The sequence below is a fragment of the Cydia pomonella genome, chromosome 5 (genome assembly GCF_033807575.1).
Source record: "Cydia pomonella isolate Wapato2018A chromosome 5, ilCydPomo1, whole genome shotgun sequence".
Classification (NCBI taxonomy): domain Eukaryota; kingdom Metazoa; phylum Arthropoda; class Insecta; order Lepidoptera; family Tortricidae; genus Cydia; species Cydia pomonella.
This window is the reverse complement of record NC_084707.1, coordinates 4,620,491-4,641,919: the sequence shown is the minus strand read 5'-3', so window position 1 is coordinate 4,641,919 and position 21,429 is coordinate 4,620,491. Positions and strand designations below refer to the sequence as shown.

Here is a 21,429-nt window from a genome sequence, read left to right as displayed (position 1 = left end):
TTATTGCCCGTCACCATCCCTGTCACGTTCTAACAAGCATGTAAATGCGAAAGTGACAGGCGATAAAAACTATAGTCCAATATGTTTCAAAATCAAACAAATCAAAACAAATATTAGTTTTCAATTCAGGTCGTGATCTAAATAATTATACATAAACATGGAGGAAAAACTCAGACAAATCCAAAAAGTACACTACTATTTATACTTAATTAACGTATTGAAGTTACGGATCACAGTAGTTGTATGGGACTATAGTTGGGTGATTTTACGATACCTAACTAAAGATGTGGACCATTGTAAGAGTCTAAGAACTATTTTTTTTTCAATTGAAAATCCTAAGTGTAAGGCCTGAGTGGACGCTAGAAGCAGAGCGTTCAGCGGGGCGTTCAGCGTGGCGTCGGGCTCACAAGTGATTTGAGCAGCGTGCACTGAGGCCGCTTCTACATATACGTTTGCATTTGTTTAACATGCACGCCGCACGCCTCGCCCCGCTGCACGCCCAACTCGAGCGTCCACTCAGACCTTACACTTACACTAATACAATGACACCATAAATACATTGCATTTTAGTCCCGAAAAGCATGTAAATTTTGAAAAATATATTTATTTTTTGATTAAAATCAGTAAGTGTGAATGCAACGTACTGATATAGAAAATACGTAATATCGTACCTTCGCAAAGGTATTATTTACAATTTGATTACGTCTTAAAGCTAAATGCACCCTATAATATTACAAATGGGTTCATACATACAAACGTTGCCATTTCAATTTTCCCCGTTCTCCCCAATTCCCTCGCACATATAATACGAACAATTTACGGCTCTCATAATTTCTCACACGTAGGGTAAATGCTCCTAACGGCGTGATTATGATTTATATCGGAACCCGGTTCCTGCGTTCCATTACCATAACGGAACCCTAAACGCTCAAGATTATAGATGACGTCATTACGGTTCTTAAGATTTTTCAAGCGATATGATGTTAAATTGGATGCATATTTTATTTCCAGGAATTAGTATTTATAATGGTAAAGCGTTTAAGAAACTTGAATCCCAATACATTTTTTTGTAAGAAAAATACTTTCTCTTTCAAAGTCAGTTCAATATGTAACCTATATAACCTGTGACTAGGGTGACCAAATCTATTTTACGGCCGATTTGACCTGCATTGAAAATACGGGATTCGAGGCTGAAATACGGGAAAGGTCGTTTTCATAGGCTCCTAAAATCATAAGAAATATTGAGTTTGCAAAGGTTATGTCAAACTTATAACTTTCAAAATGAATCCGGCTGAACACTTCACACACACACACATACTCGTATCTACCTATACATCAATAGATAATTATAATAAAGAAATATTATGGGACAACCTTGCGAGTATACGCGTCAACATAAAAGACACATTTATTGTCTCTAGCTAAATCATAATAAAAAAAACCTATTTTCTTGCGCATCCTATCAACACGGCCTTCTATACAAGATCAAACAGGCACACATTGTATACCTAGGGGCCGTGCGCGTTGGAGGGTCTGCCATCTTGTGGCCTGGGCTATAACCGCGAAAATCGAAGTTCGTCAATTGCGGGCATTTTTTCTCTGTCACTTGAGAGTAAAAGAGCAAGATCCCCGCAATTTGCCAATTTCGGTTTTCGCGGTAGGCCCCCCGAATCGGAAACATATACATGTACATTGACACTTCACGCCAAAGCAAGGCAGCACTTGCATCCACCGTTCACGTACGTTTTCTTGTGCATAGTAGGTTCTGCCATCTTGTGGGCTACGTTAAGCATAAACTTCACATTTACCTACAACTCGCGCCAAAAAGCTTCCTTCTACAGTTTATCATGCTCCTTATAAGTATAGATAAATGGGTTAATCTCTCTACATTTACCACAAATTACCCACACGTGGGGCTTATGTCCCCAATCCTTTAGGTTTGGACTATCGCCCTGTCAATTATTTCAATAGGATTTCAATCAAGCACCTATTATCCCATATCGGGGCCATTCGCTCGAAATCAATTTGGCCCTTGGAGCTTCACAACCCAATTTGAACCTTTATAAGTCGATGTAAAGTTGGTTTTAGTATGATTTTGCTGTGGCTTTTGGCTGTTTTAATGAATAGAGTATGGTTGCATTGCCTGCTGGATTATACGGGCTAGAATGTTTGAACGAGGAGATAATTGTCAACTTGTCAAGACAAATATTACGAGTGTAGTGCTACAAGAATACATTTATAGAATGACAAAATACTTGAGAATTATAAATTTCTACGTAAACCTTCATAACCTAAAAATAAGCAATTTTAATTTGTTTTCTCAATAGACGTGATTTTAGAAATAATTATTAAGAAAGAATCTCGACTGATTCTAGAAATAGGTATGGTCAAATCAAATTCCTCTGTTTTTCAGAGATGTTTTTCGGGTTTTGTTTGAATTTCGGGTTTTTGAACTCATCATATAGTATGAATTTTATGAAATTGCTTTTTCGGCTTGGACCCTAATCTGTTAAACCAAAGGTGTTGTTTCCTTTATGCAGCGAGTAGGTACTTCTGCGACTGCTAAACACGCCGACATACGTGAACAGGATCGAACCGTTTAAAAATTGGTTCAAATTCAAGAAACATATAACACATTTTGTACCAAAATCACCGCCCATTTTGCCAGCCGCGTGGCTGGTTGTTCTTCAAATAAGCTGTTACATTTTGAATCTTAATACAATCGCTATAGTTGCTATTTAACGACATGGTTGCTTTGGCATGCGCCGGAGACAGCTCTGCATAAAAGAAACAAAGGCTTTTGTTTCACAGATAAGGACCCGAGCTAAAAAAATCCTGATCCCTTTGTTTGACATAATTATTAATGTTTCTTTAATCCCTTTGTTTGACATAGTCATAATGTAATTTTAGTCAAGTTAACATTAGTCATAATTCTGAAACCGTACATTTTCAGGATTTTTGTAAGGTTATCCCTCTGCAACTGACGTTACGTCTGACAGACACCACAATACCTATGCGCTGTTGCTACGTCGCCATTTAGTGGCGTATCGTTCTGTCTCTCCCTGTACCTTCCTGCGTGGACGTACGCGTCCCACCAGCGCAGCGACGGCAGCTGCGGCGTGCGCATGGGTGGAGTTAGAGCTGTTTGGTGTCCATAGGACATAAGGTCAGTAATAAGTGATGGGTCTAGCAGACGTGTTGTCAGTAATATTGTTATAACTCCATACTGTCTCACATACGTCACGTCAGTAAAATAATTATATTCATAGTGTCTACCAGTCGTAACCTCAGTAAATTATTGTAAAAATATTTTCTAGGTGCATTTCAGTATATTGTTAGGTATCTAATTCTAGATGGCGAAGCTCAGACAGAAAAGCCTCTCGAGTTGTAAATATTAACAACGAGCAGCAAATTCTGGAATGGTTAATTGAAGAGGACTTCAGTGATTGTGACGATGATGTAGCCGACCAGGACTTTCTCATTGAAGAGGTGGTTCATGAGGAAAGCGAAATGTCAGCAGGCGAAAAATAAAGTTTGGAAGGTGAGGTTATGGATTCCGAGCCAAGAGTGGTGAATGAGAACAGGGGGAGGAGGGGAGAGCGTAGGCAAGCCGAGACTAGAGATTCCGATGTCAGAGTTACAAATCAGAGGAGGGGGATGCAGAGCGAAACTCAAACGTCAAATCGAGATTGTTATCATAGCAAAAATGTATTTGTTTGGTTTAAACAGATTTTTCAAGGACGTCGAGAACACCTGCTTATGACATTCTTTCTTTACCAAGACACGATGATCAGGCTGACTTTACGCTGTGTTTTAGGTAGTGATTTACCTCCTCCACCACCACCAACTGAGCCTGAATCCTAAATATGTCGTGTTTGCCCAAGCCAAATTGAAGCGGCAAACGAGATTTGCCTGTTATTCTTGTGCAAAACCGATTGTTCTGCAGTGTGCGGCGCTAATTTGCGAAGACTGCAAGACCGAATTTCAAGGCTGAATTTAAAAAAAAGTGCTCTAAGGATTATTTTGATTATTTTTTTATTGTTTATTTTATGCTAGAAGAAGGTAAATTTAAGTTATAATTATTGATTTTATGTTTCACTTTTTTTATATAGCTTTTTAAAAAGGGGTGTGGCAAAAGTTCCTATATTATGATGTTTATAAACAATATTGAATATTTTACTGATTTATGAGTTTTATTCCATCAGATTAACCTTTGTCAGTTCTATACATTACTAAAAAGTATTACTAATACACTTACACCTATAGTAGTTCATTATTTTTAAATATAATAGCAACTAAAATGCACGTCTGACAGACTACTCCTCAGTGGAATAATTACAAGAATCCCACCTCAGTTGCAGAGGGTTATCCTATATATCGGTTAGGTTAGGTTAGGTTTTTTAGGAAAAACCACATTATGACTTAAAACTTTATGGAAAACAATAGAGACCCAAAAAAATCATTTAATAAAATTCATACTATTATAAGTGCGTAGATAAAATGTTTTAATCCACATAAACCATAATTATTAATTGGACATATGAAGTAACAAGAAACGGAAGGTCGTGAGCTTGAATCTGTTCTTGGAACTTAGGTCGGTGACAAACAAGCATACGGCCCGCCTGATGGTAAGCAGTCACCGTAGCCTATGGACGCCTGCAAGGTGTTACATGCGCGATTATCATTGATTAGCGCGATTTCATATATTTGCTTGGTACAGATGTACTGAACAATCCTTTGCCATCGTATTTTCTCAGTAATACTGCTACGTGTAAACAGACCCTTATCTATGCGCCACACGAATATTAAAATATTTCAAATGATATCGTAAAAAATATAAATAAAAAGAGTTTTTATCAGAGACCCCTATTGTGATAAGTGACCCGGAGATGAGAGTCTGAAGTAACCTACACTGTTATCAAATGTTCTTTAAATTTGGTTGCTTTTATTAAATAAGTTTAATAAGTAAGTATTTGAGAATGAAATTACACGACTCAGACACTCTTCTCACTCACTCAACCAGTCTACATGTCATCTTTGGAGCATTGCACACTGGATCGCTACTAATATCGCAAATACTAGTGTCCGACCAAAGATTCAGTTTCGGTTTTGGCCAATTTCGACCAAATCAAAAAATGAGCGAACATTTCGGCTGGACCGACACTTACGAAATGGTACTTCGCAGTTTCGTACAATGAAACTAAACTACGTGACAAAGACCCAAAGTTGGGGAACAAGTAGAACAACATTATTAATATACTGATTTATGCGTACAGAATGGTTTATTGGAATACATAATTCCCCCAATCAGGACGCCAGTGGACGGTCGACACAGTCTTTATGTGTATAAAAGCCGGTTTATGAAATTTTTTCAACTATTTTAAAATGTCTACTAAAGTTTCGGTTTCGGCCAAAATTAGAGCCAATGCCGAAGCTTGGGTTTCGGTTTCGGCAAAAAACATATAATACACACAATATAATACACGCACAGCGTTGTCTCGCCCAAACATCGGAGCGACGTGCGATTCAGATCCAGTATGCTAAGCGCCTTTAAGGTGACATTCTGATGTCAACTGCAGCTACATTACTGTTGCGGCATTACTGCTGTAGCCTTGACGCTACTCAATTTCCTTGATAAAATGAGTGACGCTTTGAACGTCATGATTACGACAGTAATCCGGCGGCGGACGTCACTCATTTAAAGCAAATTTAGCAGATTAAAAAAAAACCTAAATAAAATTAAATTATCTTCTAGTTGTGTTCAAGACTTGTTCAGAATAGTCAGGATCGGATCTCTTCCGGCGGCGTCTCGACTCCGGGGTCATGCAACCTTCATCTCTTTACGCTAGCGATTATATACCCCAGAACAATGAACAGAGGTTAATCTGTACGGAAAATTTCTCACAAAGTGATTCGTTTTCATATAATTAACATATATTTTAACCAGTAGGGCTAAGATGGTCAGCTCTTTATCATTTGTCACCATGCCTGTCACATTCTAACAAGTATATCAGCGTGAAAGTGACAAGCATAGTGACAAGTGATAAAAATGGAACCATGCTGCCACCGCAGTAATTGATATAAACAAAAGATTTAAGTATATAAAATGTCGATAAAATCATGGTGGTCCACAAAAAGTGCGTGACTACGAAATAAAAAAATTAAAATTAGGTTACGTCATTTGCCTTTTCTATTGAACTCCACTTTAGATCTATTTAGACTCGTTTCGTCACTCGGTCAAACAGCATGCAAATGAACCCGATACCATCATATCAACCCGACCAGACACCGGTTATCTTCTTAATAACAATCACGGTCATAATCAGATAACGCCACAACTATGAACTCATTCGCCGCCCGTCCGTCAGTCGAATCGGTGCGGTGTGGACTCACCGTGATATCTGTTAGTGTTGTACACACTGGACAAAATGTTGCTACGTCTCTTCCATGTGTCTGTCGCGTCGCTGTTCTGGTATACAGTGTGGTACGACCTGAATTACGTGAATATACCGTTTCCGAATAAGGCCTATGAGCAGTATCCTTTGAAAGGGAGATCTACTTTCTTGACGTTCTGGTGTTTGGTGAGTTGTTTATAATTATTATTTCAGTGTAAATTTATTCGATGGCGTAACGTGACGTACGCGTTTGCGTTAAGTCTCATTTTGTATGGGATTTTGAGTTTTCAAAACGTTCTGCTTGGCGCGCTGTTTCTAAATCCCATACTAAATGAGACAACGCAAACACGTACATCACATTACGAAATCGGATAAATTTACACTAGGGGCTCTGATATTATATTTTATAGGTCATACAACGCTTTTTATAAGTTTGTTAGATAATTTTCTAAGCATCATAGAAGTAAATTAAGTATGTAAGACTAACAAGTCAATTCGAACGTACGCTGACATCAGAATATTAGAATCATATTAATTAGTTATCGTGCTTCTCTTTGCCCCAATACATACGGACAAGTACGAACGAAATGCACGACAACTGAATGACATGTTAAGTGTCAGATGACGAGAACTTCTTCTTCTTCTTCGTTGCCGTCCGTATCCTCATGGCTGAGGGACGTAAGGACTGTGGAGACTTCACCATTGCTCTCCAAGCTGCTCTATCTAGGGCCCAGTATATGCCAGCTTTCAATAAGACGTTATTCTGTCCGCCCAACGCGTGGCCATACGTCCAGCCCTACGCTTCCTTGCCATGCAGCCAGTGATTATGAGCTTTTCCAGACTATCTGGCTCTGTCCTGCTCAGATGGCCGAAAAAATCAAGTACACGTTGGGAGCAAAAAGTGAAGAGCCTCGTTCTAATGTTAAGTTTGATGTTACCTTGTGTTAAAATTTCGGAAAAGAATATAATAATTAATATTAAATGCGTGCAAATAGTACAATATATAGTTATTTGTTTAAGAAGAGGGAAAGTTGTTGTTTAAAAATCCCTCGTGCTATAATATATCAATATAATGCTAATATCGGGTATCAACCCGAGAAAGCGAAAGATTCAAAGATTTCACCACGAGCGTAGCAAGTAGTTCGATAATGGAATCTTAAGCGTTGCGGGACTTGCAAGGGTTTCAAGGCACGAGGGAAAAAACAAACTTTATTCCCGAATGAAACTTTTTTCACAACACTAATACGAGGAAAATACTAATTGTAAAATATTACAAACTAAATTTAAAAAAATTACGTTGTTAAATGAAAAATCAATTCTACCAGCCAACATGAAGAAACAACTCCAAATTTGCATTAGATTACTTTGCCACTCTTGTGGATGAAATGGAACTTTCACATAAATTGAAGAATAAAGTGCCTTTACGAGCTGGTGTACAAGTTGAACTCACAACTGCAATTATTATGAACGAACATAAATCTACTGCATACAATTGATCTTAAGACCTGTGATGTTATTATGTCTAGGTAATTAGTACTAAAGTTGTATGACATAAATCTAGTATTATTAAGTAGGTAACGATTCACTTAGCAGGCTGGTGTAGGTTCACTTTTATTTACTGTAAAACAACCAAACTATCTAGTTTTGGCTTCGAGCAACACCGGCTTCCGACACGTCGGAAGGGAGGAGTAAAACAACCCTATTGGCCTATATAGTCCAAAAAATCTCAACTTAAATATCTCAAATTTTGCTCGTCAGATCGCTCGGCAATATCACTTATACTATCCATGTATATCAGTATGTATATATCCGCGCCTAGTACCCATAGTGCAAGCTTTGCTTAGTTTGGGGGTAAGATGATCTGTGTAAGATGTCCCCTGATATTTATTTATTTATATATTTACTAAAATTATACTGCTATGATATGCAGGATAACGATTATACAACTGTAAATAAATGAAAATTTGAAATGTTTTCAGGATTTTTTTCTATCAAGCTAGGTAAATCTAAGCTGTCATGATACTTCACAATAAAATTAAGCAATTTGACATGTTATATTTTTTTTTATATATTGCTTTTTATTAATGTGCCAGTGTCATGTCGATTTATGTTAACAATAAACAAATAACGCGAATTCTTACCAGAGCTACAGTTGCTAATCCAAATGAATACTCCACATGTTATAATTATTTATGTAATTTAGTGTAGTTTTAGGATATTTTTTTTAATTTTCGAATAAAAATAAAAATATGTCTCGATAATGAGGCCACAGTCGTCACACGCCTATTTACGATGTAAAAGGTGTTTTTTACAACAATACTTATATTTCGCAAATAGCAAGTCACGGAAAGAAACTTTGACCCCAACTATATTATGTAGATATGTACACTATGTATACCTACTATTGTATATTGTTTGTTAGAATCAAGGCCGACCACTTAATCTGATATTGCTAAAGGCGTGTTCACATTCACATACGTGTGTATATGTAACAATAAATTTGATTATATTTTCAACTGAGCGTTTATTTTGTTTTTAATATAATACTTAGACTTAGTTTCTAATTAGGTATTAGGCCATAGATATACAGACCAAATATTTATTTATTAGGTATTTGTTCGGAAAACCATAAGATATCAAGGGTATAATTGTTATTGTTGTGTTGTTGTTGTGTTTTTGTGTGTACTGTTGTTATTGTTATAATTGTTATTGTTGTTGTTGTTGTTGTGGGGTATAGGCAAATATAGGTTTCAAGTTTTCCACCAGTAAGTAACAATCATTTAAATAATGTGAATGATTTAAATCGGCTAAATCTTATCATTATATCGGCTATATCAATCATTTGGTTAACCTTAACTTGTATGCTTTTATTTTCTGCGCCAGACAAAAGGATTTAATTTTTTATGGTCATGTCTAACTGTATAAATTACTTAACTACTAGAAGCAGAAACGTAAACGATACCACAAAACGTAGAAATAACGAAAAAATTGAAAAATTCACTGTCTTGGGCGAGACTCGCGACTCTGGATCACTAGCCCATAGACCTGCCAACTGAGCTACCGAGACTCCACTCGATGACCGCAAATATTTCCACTATATCACTCATATGCGCCTTACTGTTTCATTTAATCTTAAAAACAACTTAGTGATGATATTTTTATTTCAATAATGAGTTATTTAGTTTTAAATGCACTAAGCCCTAAGGTTGACTGGTAGAGAATGCCTCATAGCATTAAGTTTGCCTTTTGTACATTAAGTTTTAATTTTGTGCAATAAAGCTTAAATAAGTAAACAAGCATGTTGTTTGACGACTTGTCTGGCCTAGTGGGTAGTAACCCTGCCTATGAAGCCGATGGTCCGGGGTTCGAATCTATTTGCGTGATGAACACGGGTATTTGTTCCTGAGTCATGGGTGTTTTCTATGTATATAAACACGTATGTATATCGCCACCTAGTACCCATAGTACAAGCTTTGCTTAGTTTTGGGGCTAGGTCGATTTGTGTATTATTGTCCTTCAATATTTATGTATTTTTTACTTATGTTGATGTTGTGGCCATAGCTTTAGACACACTACACTTCAATGACTGCGTTTTGCGGTAATTGACGACTTCGTAATCAGCTGTGCTATGAGTAATTACTGTAATTATGTAATGTCAGTACTACATCAAATGGGAATATACATCATTTTAAATGACATAAAATACATACTAGATTAAAACTAGCGGAGTTGTAGGTACTCGTAATCATAGCTCGGTTTTTCTGGGGCAAAAAATTACCAGTGCTGTGATTAATTAATTATATATCGACTTAAGTGTTATCGATAATATCGATATCGGAAGCAAGCAAATTCTAAATCATGATAACATTGATAACAATTGTTACTCTTCCTGGAAGTAAATAATATTAATTAAAAGTGTTCATTCCTTTTTTAGGGTTCCGTAGTCAACTAGGAACCCTTATAGTTTCGCCATGTCCGTCTGTCTGTCTGTCTGTCCGAGGCTTTGCTCCGTGGTCGTTAGTGCTAGAAAGCTGAAATTTGGCATGGATATATAAATCAATAAAACCGACAAAGTCGTACAATAAAATCTAAAAAAAAATTTTTTTTAGGGTACCCCTACACATAAAGTGGGGGTGAAATTTTTTTTTTCGCTTCAACCCTAGTGTGGGGTATCGTTGGAAAGGTCTTTCAAAACTAATAGGGGTTTTCAAGAAACATTTTTTGATAAAATGAATATATTCGGAGATAATCGCTCCGAAAGAAAACAAAATTGTGTCCCCCCCTCTAACTTTTGTGCAATACCACATAGGTCCAACCATACATACAACCATACAACCATAGGTCCAAAAAATATGAAAAAAATCGTAGAAGTAGAGCTTAAGAAAGACATTAAATGAAAACTATAGCGGACATGATCAGTTTAGCTGTTTTTGAGTTATCGCAAAAAGTTTTCCCTTCATAGTAAAAAGACGTACTTTAATTACTGGTACTGATTATGCAAATTTGCCTATTTGTTTAACTCGGGTGAAAGGTACCATTTCATCCCTTGGTGTTAACCAAGGCACCAGACTTGATGTTAAATAGTTATATTTACTATACTTTAAGCTCCAGTTTAGCTTATTGTGACGGAAGAGTTACTACGGAACCCTACACTGAGCGTGGCCCGACATGCTCTTGGCCAGTTTTTTATCTATTTACGTGCACCACCACCACCAGCCACCACCAGCACCACATTGATACATTCTTAATGAAACTGTAAATATCTGACATTGACTCTAGCTATACTAACAATAATTAAAATTACCTATATCGAGTAATAATTCAGTGAATGACATTTTATTTACAATAACCACACCACTTAATACATAATGGATATATACAGAGGATTACTATATCTAGCTTAAATCTAAAATAGACCCTTGAGGCATTGTACCAAGGATGCTGGCGGCATTTCCTCGTTGTATCGCAATACTGATACAATGTGCGAGGAAGCACCTCTTCGGTCACCAGTTACGTCAACCAGACGCTTCGCGATTTCTGACCTAGAGACCTAGTTTCAACGCCAAATGGTACAAAATGGAACTCTTTACCGAGGCTTTAACTTTTCCTCGCGAGGTCTACAGCTCACAGAGCCACTATTTTTAAGTTTGCTAAATGTACAATTTTTTGTTTCAGGTACTACAAACAATCTACTTCACCGTCTCCGTTCTGAATGACTATATCGGCACCAATGTCGATCACCCAAAGCAGAGCTCCATCTTACGCTCCATCAAGGACAAGCTGTTCATCCTCGCCTTCCCCGTCGCTCTCTACGTCACCTCGGCCTTCTGGGGCATCTACGCCATCGACAAAGACCTCATCTTCCCTGATAAAATAGCCAACGCCATCCCCTCATGGGTCAACCACACAATGCACACTCTAATTCTTCTCTTCATCGTTTTAGAACTAGTCATAACATACAGGAGATACCCGTCTAAATATATTGGGTACTCGATTGTCGTTTGTTTCAATTTAACATACACTTTCTGGTTCCATTGCATTTACTTTCAGACTGGGATTTGGGTGTATCCTATATTGAATGTGTTGAACTGGCCGGCTAGGGTGGCGTTTGTACTGGCCAGTACTACTGTAGCGCTCGGGTTTTACTCTCTGGGAGAAAAGCTAAATAGACTTGTGTGGACGAAAGTTGATAAGAAGAAGGTGAAGAGCAAATGAGAGGATTATTGGGTAACTTATTAAATTATACAAAGACTGTTTTTCTAATGCCTTTGTTTCATTTTTACCCTAAAGGATGACCGGGATGACGCTAGACCGGGCCGGAGATTGCGTTGCGATGCTTCGTTTTCTATGGAAGTCATAGAAAATGACGTGTCAGACGCTTCGGCTCGGCCGATCTAGCATAAGTGATACTTATATGTATTTGAATAACTATTTCCGCAGTGATATACATTATTTCTCGTATACTACATAATGAAGATTAGGTACTTGAAATTTATACCTGTGCTTTGCCTTAAGTACGAATATTTATGACTTTGTTTTCGGTCACAGATTTAAATGCTAATAAACAAAATATGATAAGCTTTATCATTTGTTTTAAGCTTGCTATCTCGTTATCTGATCTATATTTTTTTATTAAAATTAGTCAATTTAGCGATGTCAGATGTTGTCTTTCAAGGGGCGATTAACGTCCCGACCTTCGAGTGTCTTTTCATAACTGCACATGAAATCATCAGAACTGGAACTCTATTCGATCACCAAAAATATACCACTTTAAGCCAACATTTTACGTTTATCTCGAAATCATATTATTCCAGAAACGGTGGTTTAAAGATTGCACGGCAGATATGTAAATTTGACACTCAGTGTATAACGAAACATAGTCGATATTCTTTATTACCGAATCTTATCTAGTTATTAACATTTTACATCTCTTGCCCTCAGGTGCAAAAAATATTGAAAAATGCTTTCCGATAAACACGACGAGATAAAAACGCCTAAACGATCGTGATTGAAAAGAACTCATTTGTAAAGTCCTTCTATTCCAACGTGCACTAACAAAACGCTTCGATCGGAATTCTATTCAAAGAGTCACCCATCACTCCTATCTGTCCTTTTGTGGCGCGAAAAATCCCGTCAAAAATGGCGTCGGAATTTTCGTGCTCTCGGAATATGTTATTTCGCTTTCAGTTTAGGCTCTGAAGTGCAGATTGGGTAAGGATTGTGTGTATAATTGAGATTAAAGGTGATATTTGTGTTAGGATTCTACAACAGTAGGGTGGACCAACTTTGTATGAAAAAAAAGTGGAATAGATTTTATCTTCACGAGGATCCCTTTATTATATTATGGAATAGTTATCTATGTACCAAATTTGAACTCATTTGCTAATGATTTTGTGATTTGCAATATCATACTTACATACTTATAATATAACTAATAGATAAAACGTATAAAGAGCCCTTAAAGACATCTCCAAAACAGAATTATTGACGGGTCAATTAATTTTCATACAATTTTGGATGGCAGAATTGTTTCATTTATCGCACCTCTAAATGATGTTTAATTGCTCTAAATTTTGCTATGGATACTTTTTACGTAGGATATTGGAATAAAAAAAACGCGTGTGAAAAAGGAATTGTCATAACTTTATATTTTTGGGCCACCCTACGCAACAGTAACCCTACATGATTACTAGTACTTAGTAAATAGTACTGTGGTCGCAATAGGAATGTCACACTTACTGTTTTTGATTTTGATTTGGTTTATTTATTTTTATAACGATAAATTACAGTATAAATTATTCTTATGTTAATCTATATGAATTTACATTATGATCGTTGATGATTTGGCATGCAAACGTCACTTCCAGTTAAGATTCGAGTCAAGTATGAAACCCAGATATTTTGTTTTTACATAGTGGCATTGGAGGCACCGTGGTGCTGCAACCCGAGAATATCATAACATTGGATTTCGTTATATTCAACAGTAGGCCATTTGATGAATACCATGTTTGTAATAGGGTTGTTTCCATCTACAAATCTTAGAGCAGAATTATATCCCAATAAATTCATTTGGATTATAAGAACATGTTAAATTACTTTTAGGGGACCTGTAATGACCATATTTTTGTAAATATTGAATTTAAAATATCTTTTGGCACACGTCACGTGACCAAACTCGAAACGTCTTTGAAGATTCTGATGACGTCACTACTCTCGGATTGACACTGTTGACAGTTAAGCAATAAACAACAAATGACAAATGTCAGTTGACAGTTCGTATCTTCTACGTGTGTATGTAGTTATGTGTCAAACCGTAAACTGTGACGTCACACAATTTTCAAAGAGCGTTTTGGGCGCGAAAGCATCTGTAAAATATATATTGTTAATTTAACATATTTAAAGCCGTTTTTAGTATAAAAGTTTAATTTTTAGGGCAACTTTTAGTTAATACAGAACGCAATACAAGCGTTTTTCAAAAATTGGAAACAACGCTATTGGTCACAAGCCTCATGTATTCTCTCGGCCAACTGCGCATGTGTTTTTGCCCTCAGGACAACGGTTGTGTCGTCAAGCCACAAACTTTTTAAAACACCGGCACGTCTTGCCGCGACTGACACCCGGTGCTAGCCAACGTACAAATCGTTAACGCTCCGTGGCGTAGCGTAGTCATCTAGTCATCTCTCTCTTTCACTCATCCCTCATCCATATAGTACGACGAAGAAAGTTGCGCTTCGTACGCTACGGAGCGTAAGCGATTTGCACATTGGCTACGCGGTCTGGGGGCCTAGCGCGAAAACCGAAATTCGCAGATTGCGGGGATCTTTCTTTTTTATTCTCACTAAGACGTAATTAGAGTGACAGAGAAAAATGCCCGCAATTGATGAACTTCGATTTTCGCGTTTGTAGCCCAAGAGCCCGATTCAGATTTAAGAATTTGTTACGGTTCCTTTTGATACGACCTTGATGATCGTTCACGCTGATTGGTGCATGCGAAATGAAGTGACAGTAGTGCTTGCGTGCCGATCACCAAGACTATCGTCAAGGTCATGTCAAAATCAGTTAAAATCCATTGCAAAATTGTTAAATTGGTATCGGCCTCCATATGTCATAGCTCGGAATTCGTCTTACTATTTTCCATTCGGAATCTGTTTTTTTTCTCATATTTTAATTATTTGCTTATACCTCGGTCGCACCACAAAAGAGTGTTATACCTCGGTCTCCCCTACTGAACTGTACTGAACCGATATAACTAAATAGTTCTGTTAATTGCATAACCTATTCGTAACTCGTAAATTACGCATAAGAACCCCTAAACAGGCCATTTGATCCGTTGGCCGAATTAATTGTTTTCGCAAATGATTGCCGTTAACGTGATGTGGACGGAAATAGGGGTTATGGTTAGGGCACTTTGAGGATTGATAACGTTGGAAACAGTCAGCAATATTCATAATAGTGTAAGAGTATGTGATATTTAAATGCGTTCTTTGATTCATTTTATTTCTTCGTATTGGCATAATTTAAACTATGTATTATTTGACGACGTTACAATCGGGACATGATTAGAAAAGAGAATTTTCAAATATCGCATATTTCCCTTGAAATTTTCTCGGTTTTTTTTTTTTTGCATGTTTGATTTCTATGACAGTTTAAACAGACGTCAATATGTGATGTAAATATTAAGTGAAACGTCAACAGTTAAAAACATTGAGTTATAATTATAATCCCTAACACAGGGTAAACTGTTGTACCTTGGACCTAGTTTTTACCTCGGACAGCTGGCAATATATCCACATTGCCAAGGTTATTGATATATTTCATTTATATTATTTGAAACTTTATTCTTAACTATCAAAATCAAGCTACCAACGAAACTTGAGAGCGGGCGGTATCTACAAAAAAAATAGTGTTATGAAAAGTCAGAATGTCGAACTTTACGTCAAGGATGATTATTTCATGTTTTGCTAAAGGTTAAAGTTAAGTTAATTAGCTACTCGAACGTAGGATCATAACAACCTAATCTCAATTGGAAGGTCTATTACGAAGCTTACTGATCCAAAAAGTTGCTTTGTTGTACCTCGGACACCGAAAATATGTTGTACCTTGGCCCGTTCTAGATAAAAATGTAAATATATATTTTTTAACTTAATAAGGTTATTCATTTGCCGTATTTCTAATTATTGGTTATCTGCGTTGTAAGTTACCAAGTAATCGATCTTAGAAATGATTCCTAAAATGTTTAAGGCCGAAATAAAATATGACCATTGCTAAGTATATTTTTCTAAGGTAAAATATACTGAATGACGTAAATATGCTAAAAATTTCTATGATTTCATTATAAATATTATTTCTATGATTATATTATAAATTTAGTAATTAAAATTATCATGTCCGAGGCACAATGGGATATGTCCAAGGTACATCAGGTGTGTTGTTCCTTGGACGCTTTTCCCTTTTTTTTCGTCAACCTATCCTATCAAAATAAATAACCCAATCCTTTAATTTTTATATATGCGATTTATTTATGTATGCGATTATTGATATATTTTAAAATGTGACATCCTTAAGTTAGTTAGGGCTTTTTACATTTTTAATTTGCTCTTCAAGTTTGTCATATCCGATATTCCTAGGAGCACGTAAAATCTTATTGGACATCTGTAGACTAAGTATCTCTCACATTGAAGTCTTTGTCGCATTATGTAAAACGTTTCTTTAATCGCCAAATAATGTAAAAACGGCAAGCAAATACTTGCAAAAAAGTAAATTAATATGCACCCCTGTTTATTTTAAGCTAACGATTTAGCGCCGTGCAGCTTACGCGTGAGGGCGTGAAGTGGTCAAGCGTAAAACGCGACATATTTTTTAGTGACTAGAAAAAAACAATTTGGCGGGACTGGCGTTTAAAAAACCTATAAATATACGGGAAAATATCTAAACGACTCGTATTTTTCAAGTTTTTTTTCGAAGATAATAATGCAAATTTCAGTTACAGTACTTCCGAAAAAACTTTCTCTTTTTTTTCCTACTAGTTTAGCTGGAAACACTAACGGACATGAATAACTATTAATGTGTGAGCTTAAAAAAGACCCCATGTGTATTGTGCCGCAAGCAACTCAACTATACTGCGCGCAGTTTGACAACGTCAAATAGTGCAATGCTGCGCAAGAGGTATGACGTATAGAATTTTATTTTAACCATTCAAAACTATTATGGACCAATCTCAACTTTTTTTTAATAGCGGGAAATGGTTTAATGTGTATAGATCGTGTCATTCATGAAGACGCGCGTCATGTACTCGTAATGTCATGTTATTAAAGGTTAGATTTGACAAATCTGCGCGTCATCGTGGATGACACGAACTGTAATTAATATTCAAAGCTGCAGGCGGGGTGTATTTATGGAGAAGGGATAACGTTCAGTGATATATGTCAAATAAGTGTCAGTCCTAGTATGGTTGTTTTTCGAAGTCAATAAATGTTTGTCATTTTCATTTTTGGTGCTAGTTTTTATCGCTGACTGTACTTTTCTTTCCACAGGCAACTAATTCTCATCGAACACTACCATGGCCTCCATCATCAGGTCAACTCGATGGTATCATAATATTGCATTGTCAACCGACTTAAAGCCTGACCAGTAATATATGATCACGCGCCATATTGCGGAATTTAATTGGAACTAAATTTTTCATACTAAATTGAACTGTCACCTTATACATGAAAATAACAGCGCCCTCTTGACAGTGATCATATATTTCTGGTCATGTTTTACATATGTATGCATCAGCTTCATCGGAAAATTTGTCTTGCAAGATTTTTATCCGTTACATACATTCGTTAATATTAAATAAAAAAACTTGTAAAAATGTTCTGAGAGCTTCGTCTTCATATTCCGTCGCTGATACTTTACATAATGCGGTGAACGCTGTTTTGTATAAAGATCAAACATTATTAATTTAGGTAATATGTACATACTTCTCTCCGCTTGAAAACACTCAAACCCTAAACAATCCTTACTCAATCTGTACTTCAGCCTAAACTTAAAACGAAATACTGAAACGCAACTGCATATTTTGGAGCACCAACATTTTCCGACGCCATTTTTGACGGGATTTTTCGCGCCACAAAAGGACAGATAGGAGTGATGGGTGACTCTTTGAATAGAATTCCGATCGAAGCGTTTTGTTAGTGCACGTTGGAATAGAAGGACTTTACAAATGAGTTCTTTTCAATCACGAGCGTTTGGGCGTTTTTATCTCGTCGTATTTATCATGAAACATTTTTCAGCATTCTCAAATTACTAGATGAGTTTCAGTTTAAAAATGTGTACATAGCGTATATTTCTTCACGTTACAGACTATTTAAGTGTTTAATTTTATCGAAACCAATAGGTACAACAAACTTAATTTTTAACATGCAGAAACATCTGCGAACGATGCTATTAAGCTTAGAATAAATTTAAAAGTGAATTAATTTAGTAAGGGTAGCACATCGTAACGGGTGAATTTCGAATAAGACTTGGAACTCCGGTAGCCGTTTAAGAAGTATAACACTCTTACGGTAGATGTCGCTAGGGTCCCCTAGATGGGTCTAGGAAAGATTCGCTGGCTATGGTTGAGTTTTTGGCGGCTGAGCGCTGGAGTATCAATCTAGACGCCGTGAGTTCAAGTCTCACCCAAGGACAAAAAAAAAACATTTTTAAATTTATTCTAAGCTTAATAGATTTGTTTAAAAGGTTAACGAAAAACCACAGCAATCACAATCATATAATCATTCGTTCTGTATGGTAACTAGAATAATATCGATTTAAATTAGTTATAGAATGTTTTTTTCTGCAGACAGATATCTTGAAATAATTTAATCTACAATTACCTGTAATTAATCCCACCGTCTATAGCCTACTTATTAGCCTACTTTATGAGCTTCGATCTTCAATTAATTGTATTGAGCTCATGGTGATTGAAGTTTATTTCATTATTTATTTTTTCGTAATTAGTATTAGTACTCTATTCTCGTCATGCCCAATGTGCTCAATTAAGAAAATGAATTAATCTTGAAGATTTTTTTACGGTTCCTGTCTAGGATTTCCAAAAACAGTACAAAAGTAATTGATTACATTGGGTAGACACCGCAAGATCTTTAAAAATGCTTGAGTAGGAGGATGCGATGTATAAGTGTAAGAGAAAACGAGACCCAGCATCAATATTAGGTAATAACACTATCTATAAAAAGGTAGATACTTTTATCTTGTTACAAACTTTTGTACATTGAATGGGTATAGTTCATGTCATTAACGATGACGTGCGAATTTGTCAAATCTAACCTTTAATAACATGACAATACGAATATAGGCACGCGTCTTCGTGAATGACACGATAGTCAGCTTTATAATATAATAAAAGTTGTACTTAAATTAAAGTAAAAGTTACAATGGGGCCTGGGTAAGTAAGAAACCTCCACAGCTAGGACTTACGCTGAAATCCCGACAGAAGCACTGAATTACCTCTGTTAGGGAAATAAAACAAACCTCTATGTCTGGGATTAGTTTTTTCGATGGTCATAATTACCTCTACACCTGAGATACTTTACCTACCTCTATGACTGGGACTATACATATTATTACTTAAGACAACTTTTGCTGAATTGTTTTCTTTGAATTTTACAGATTTGACCTCTGCATCTGAAATGAACATCGTAAAACTATAAAAGGCGCGTTGCTTTATCTACTACAATTGAAGCAGCCTATATAATATTTATAAAAAAGTTTTTCTGCCCACTGAACCCCAAAAGTGCGATCATTAAGCGGAGTTAACGAGAGGCAGTAATCCGGTGGTATTCGAGGAAAAAGTATATTTAGGCTTTACTAATGAGGCCTTACACTTTACGTCCACTCTGGAGCCTCTAGAGGTATTTTTATAGGAGATTTACCTCGCCTTAAAGCTCTAATGTAGTATTTTCTTTCCTTGGCCGTCTGAGTGTGCAAAACGTCCCACTTTGTGCAGTGGAGTTCATAAATAAGTATAAATGTTTTCACCTTATTGCAATGGATTAAAGTGGAGAAATGTGTACATATTTATGAACTCGACTGTAGCTTGCCATAAAGACGCCTTGGACGGTTATTCGTATAAAGATACAAGCAAATCTCGTCCTTATGGCAAGCGATGAAGTGGGACGTTTTGCCGGCCGTGGTCACAAATTATTTTCTGTGGGTTTATCGAGTTCTGTTGAGTACAAAAATAAGTGATTTTCACAAAACAAAAATTAGTGATTTTGTGTGGCTGAACTAGAGGCAGTTTATCTAAAGCCACAGTTAAGTTAACAATAGGTACACGTCCTTAGGGTAAGGCGCAGCGGATAAACTTCAATCCATAATCATTCCAAGCATTGGTGTAAATAATTGTTGGTAAACCTTAATAAACAAAAATAATAAAAAAACACGATACACCAATAGTTATTTGTTTTATAAGGGGGCAAAGTTGTTGTTTAACCCCTCGTGCTAATATTGATACCCGAACAAGCGAAAAATTCCAAAATTGAACAAACCGTTAAACAAACTTAGCCTCCGAATGAAACACAACTTTTCACCACATCAACCCGAAGAAAATACTAACTATGAAATACCAAAAATACAAACCAAACCAAATCCAAATGAACGAAGTATAAAATGTATCATTCAAAATCATCATTTAAAAGTAAATTCCATCAGCTAACATAAGGAAACAACTCAAAATTTGCATCTGATTACTTTGTCCGACATGTGAATAAAATGCAACTTTCTAGTTTAGTTTTTGGACAATCAAGAGGGCCTGGTGTAGTGAAAAAATCAATTTATATCAGAAATATTTTTTTTAATATACTACGTCGGCGGCAAACAAGCAAACGGCCCGCCTGATGGTAAGCAGTCTCCGTAGCCTATGGACGCCTGCAACTCCAGAGAAGTTACATGCGCACTGCCGACCCTAACACTCCGCAGCTCCGCACCCTCGTTGAGCTCTGGCAACGAAGAATACTGCAGTTTTCTGGGAGGAGGAGAAGGGTTTTCTGTGAGTCTAATGAGGTACTGTCCGTGGTTGTTGAGTTTTATTTAAGCCAATCATGTGTGGGATCGTACCATTGTCCTTAAAGGATCACTCACGCTAGACCGGGCAGGGGCCGGGCCGGAGCTTCCGGCGCATCGTTTTCTATGGAAAGCACCACGTGATCACCGATCAGCCGTCATAGAATATGACGTGTCGGACGCTCCGTCCCCGGCGCGGCCCGGTTTAGCGTGAGTCATCCTTTATTCTAAAAAAAAAGGTTTACCAGAAATAACTTACTCACCGCGAACATACACCTACAATTGAGTTAGGATTCAAATGAAACAAAGGGATTAGAAAAACAGTCTTTGTATATTTTAATAAATAAGCTATCGAACGTATCTACTTATAAAGTATAGTCCCATTCAGAAGGAAGCATGAAACTTGACAAGCTAACACGCAATAAAATAGAATTGGATACAATTTGTCACGTGAATCTTCCCCCTTCCCATCAGTTAACAGGAA

At 36.7% G+C, this 21,429-nt stretch overlaps 1 protein-coding gene across 1 annotated transcript; it reads left to right on the top strand.

Annotated features, from left to right (window-relative positions):
- Positions 1-6,341: 6,341 nt before the first annotated feature.
- LOC133518469 (androgen-induced gene 1 protein-like) lies at positions 6,342-12,158 on the top strand. The gene is made up of 2 exons (XM_061852174.1): positions 6,342-6,581; positions 11,571-12,158. Exons 1-2 carry the CDS (start codon positions 6,429-6,431, stop codon positions 12,108-12,110), a joined length of 693 nt encoding a protein of 230 aa, XP_061708158.1. The 5' UTR covers positions 6,342-6,428; the 3' UTR covers positions 12,111-12,158.
- Positions 12,159-21,429: the final 9,271 nt, after the last annotated feature.

Excerpts from the sequence above, each read along its gene's own strand:
- LOC133518469 (XM_061852174.1), top strand. The coding sequence starts at position 6,429 with ATGTTGCTACGTCTCTTCCATGTGTCTGTCGCGTCGCTGTTCTGGTAT. Across the intron at positions 6,582-11,570 it reads TCTTGACGTTCTGGTGTTTG|GTACTACAAACAATCTACTT; the intron begins GTGAGTTGTTTA and ends TTTTTGTTTCAG.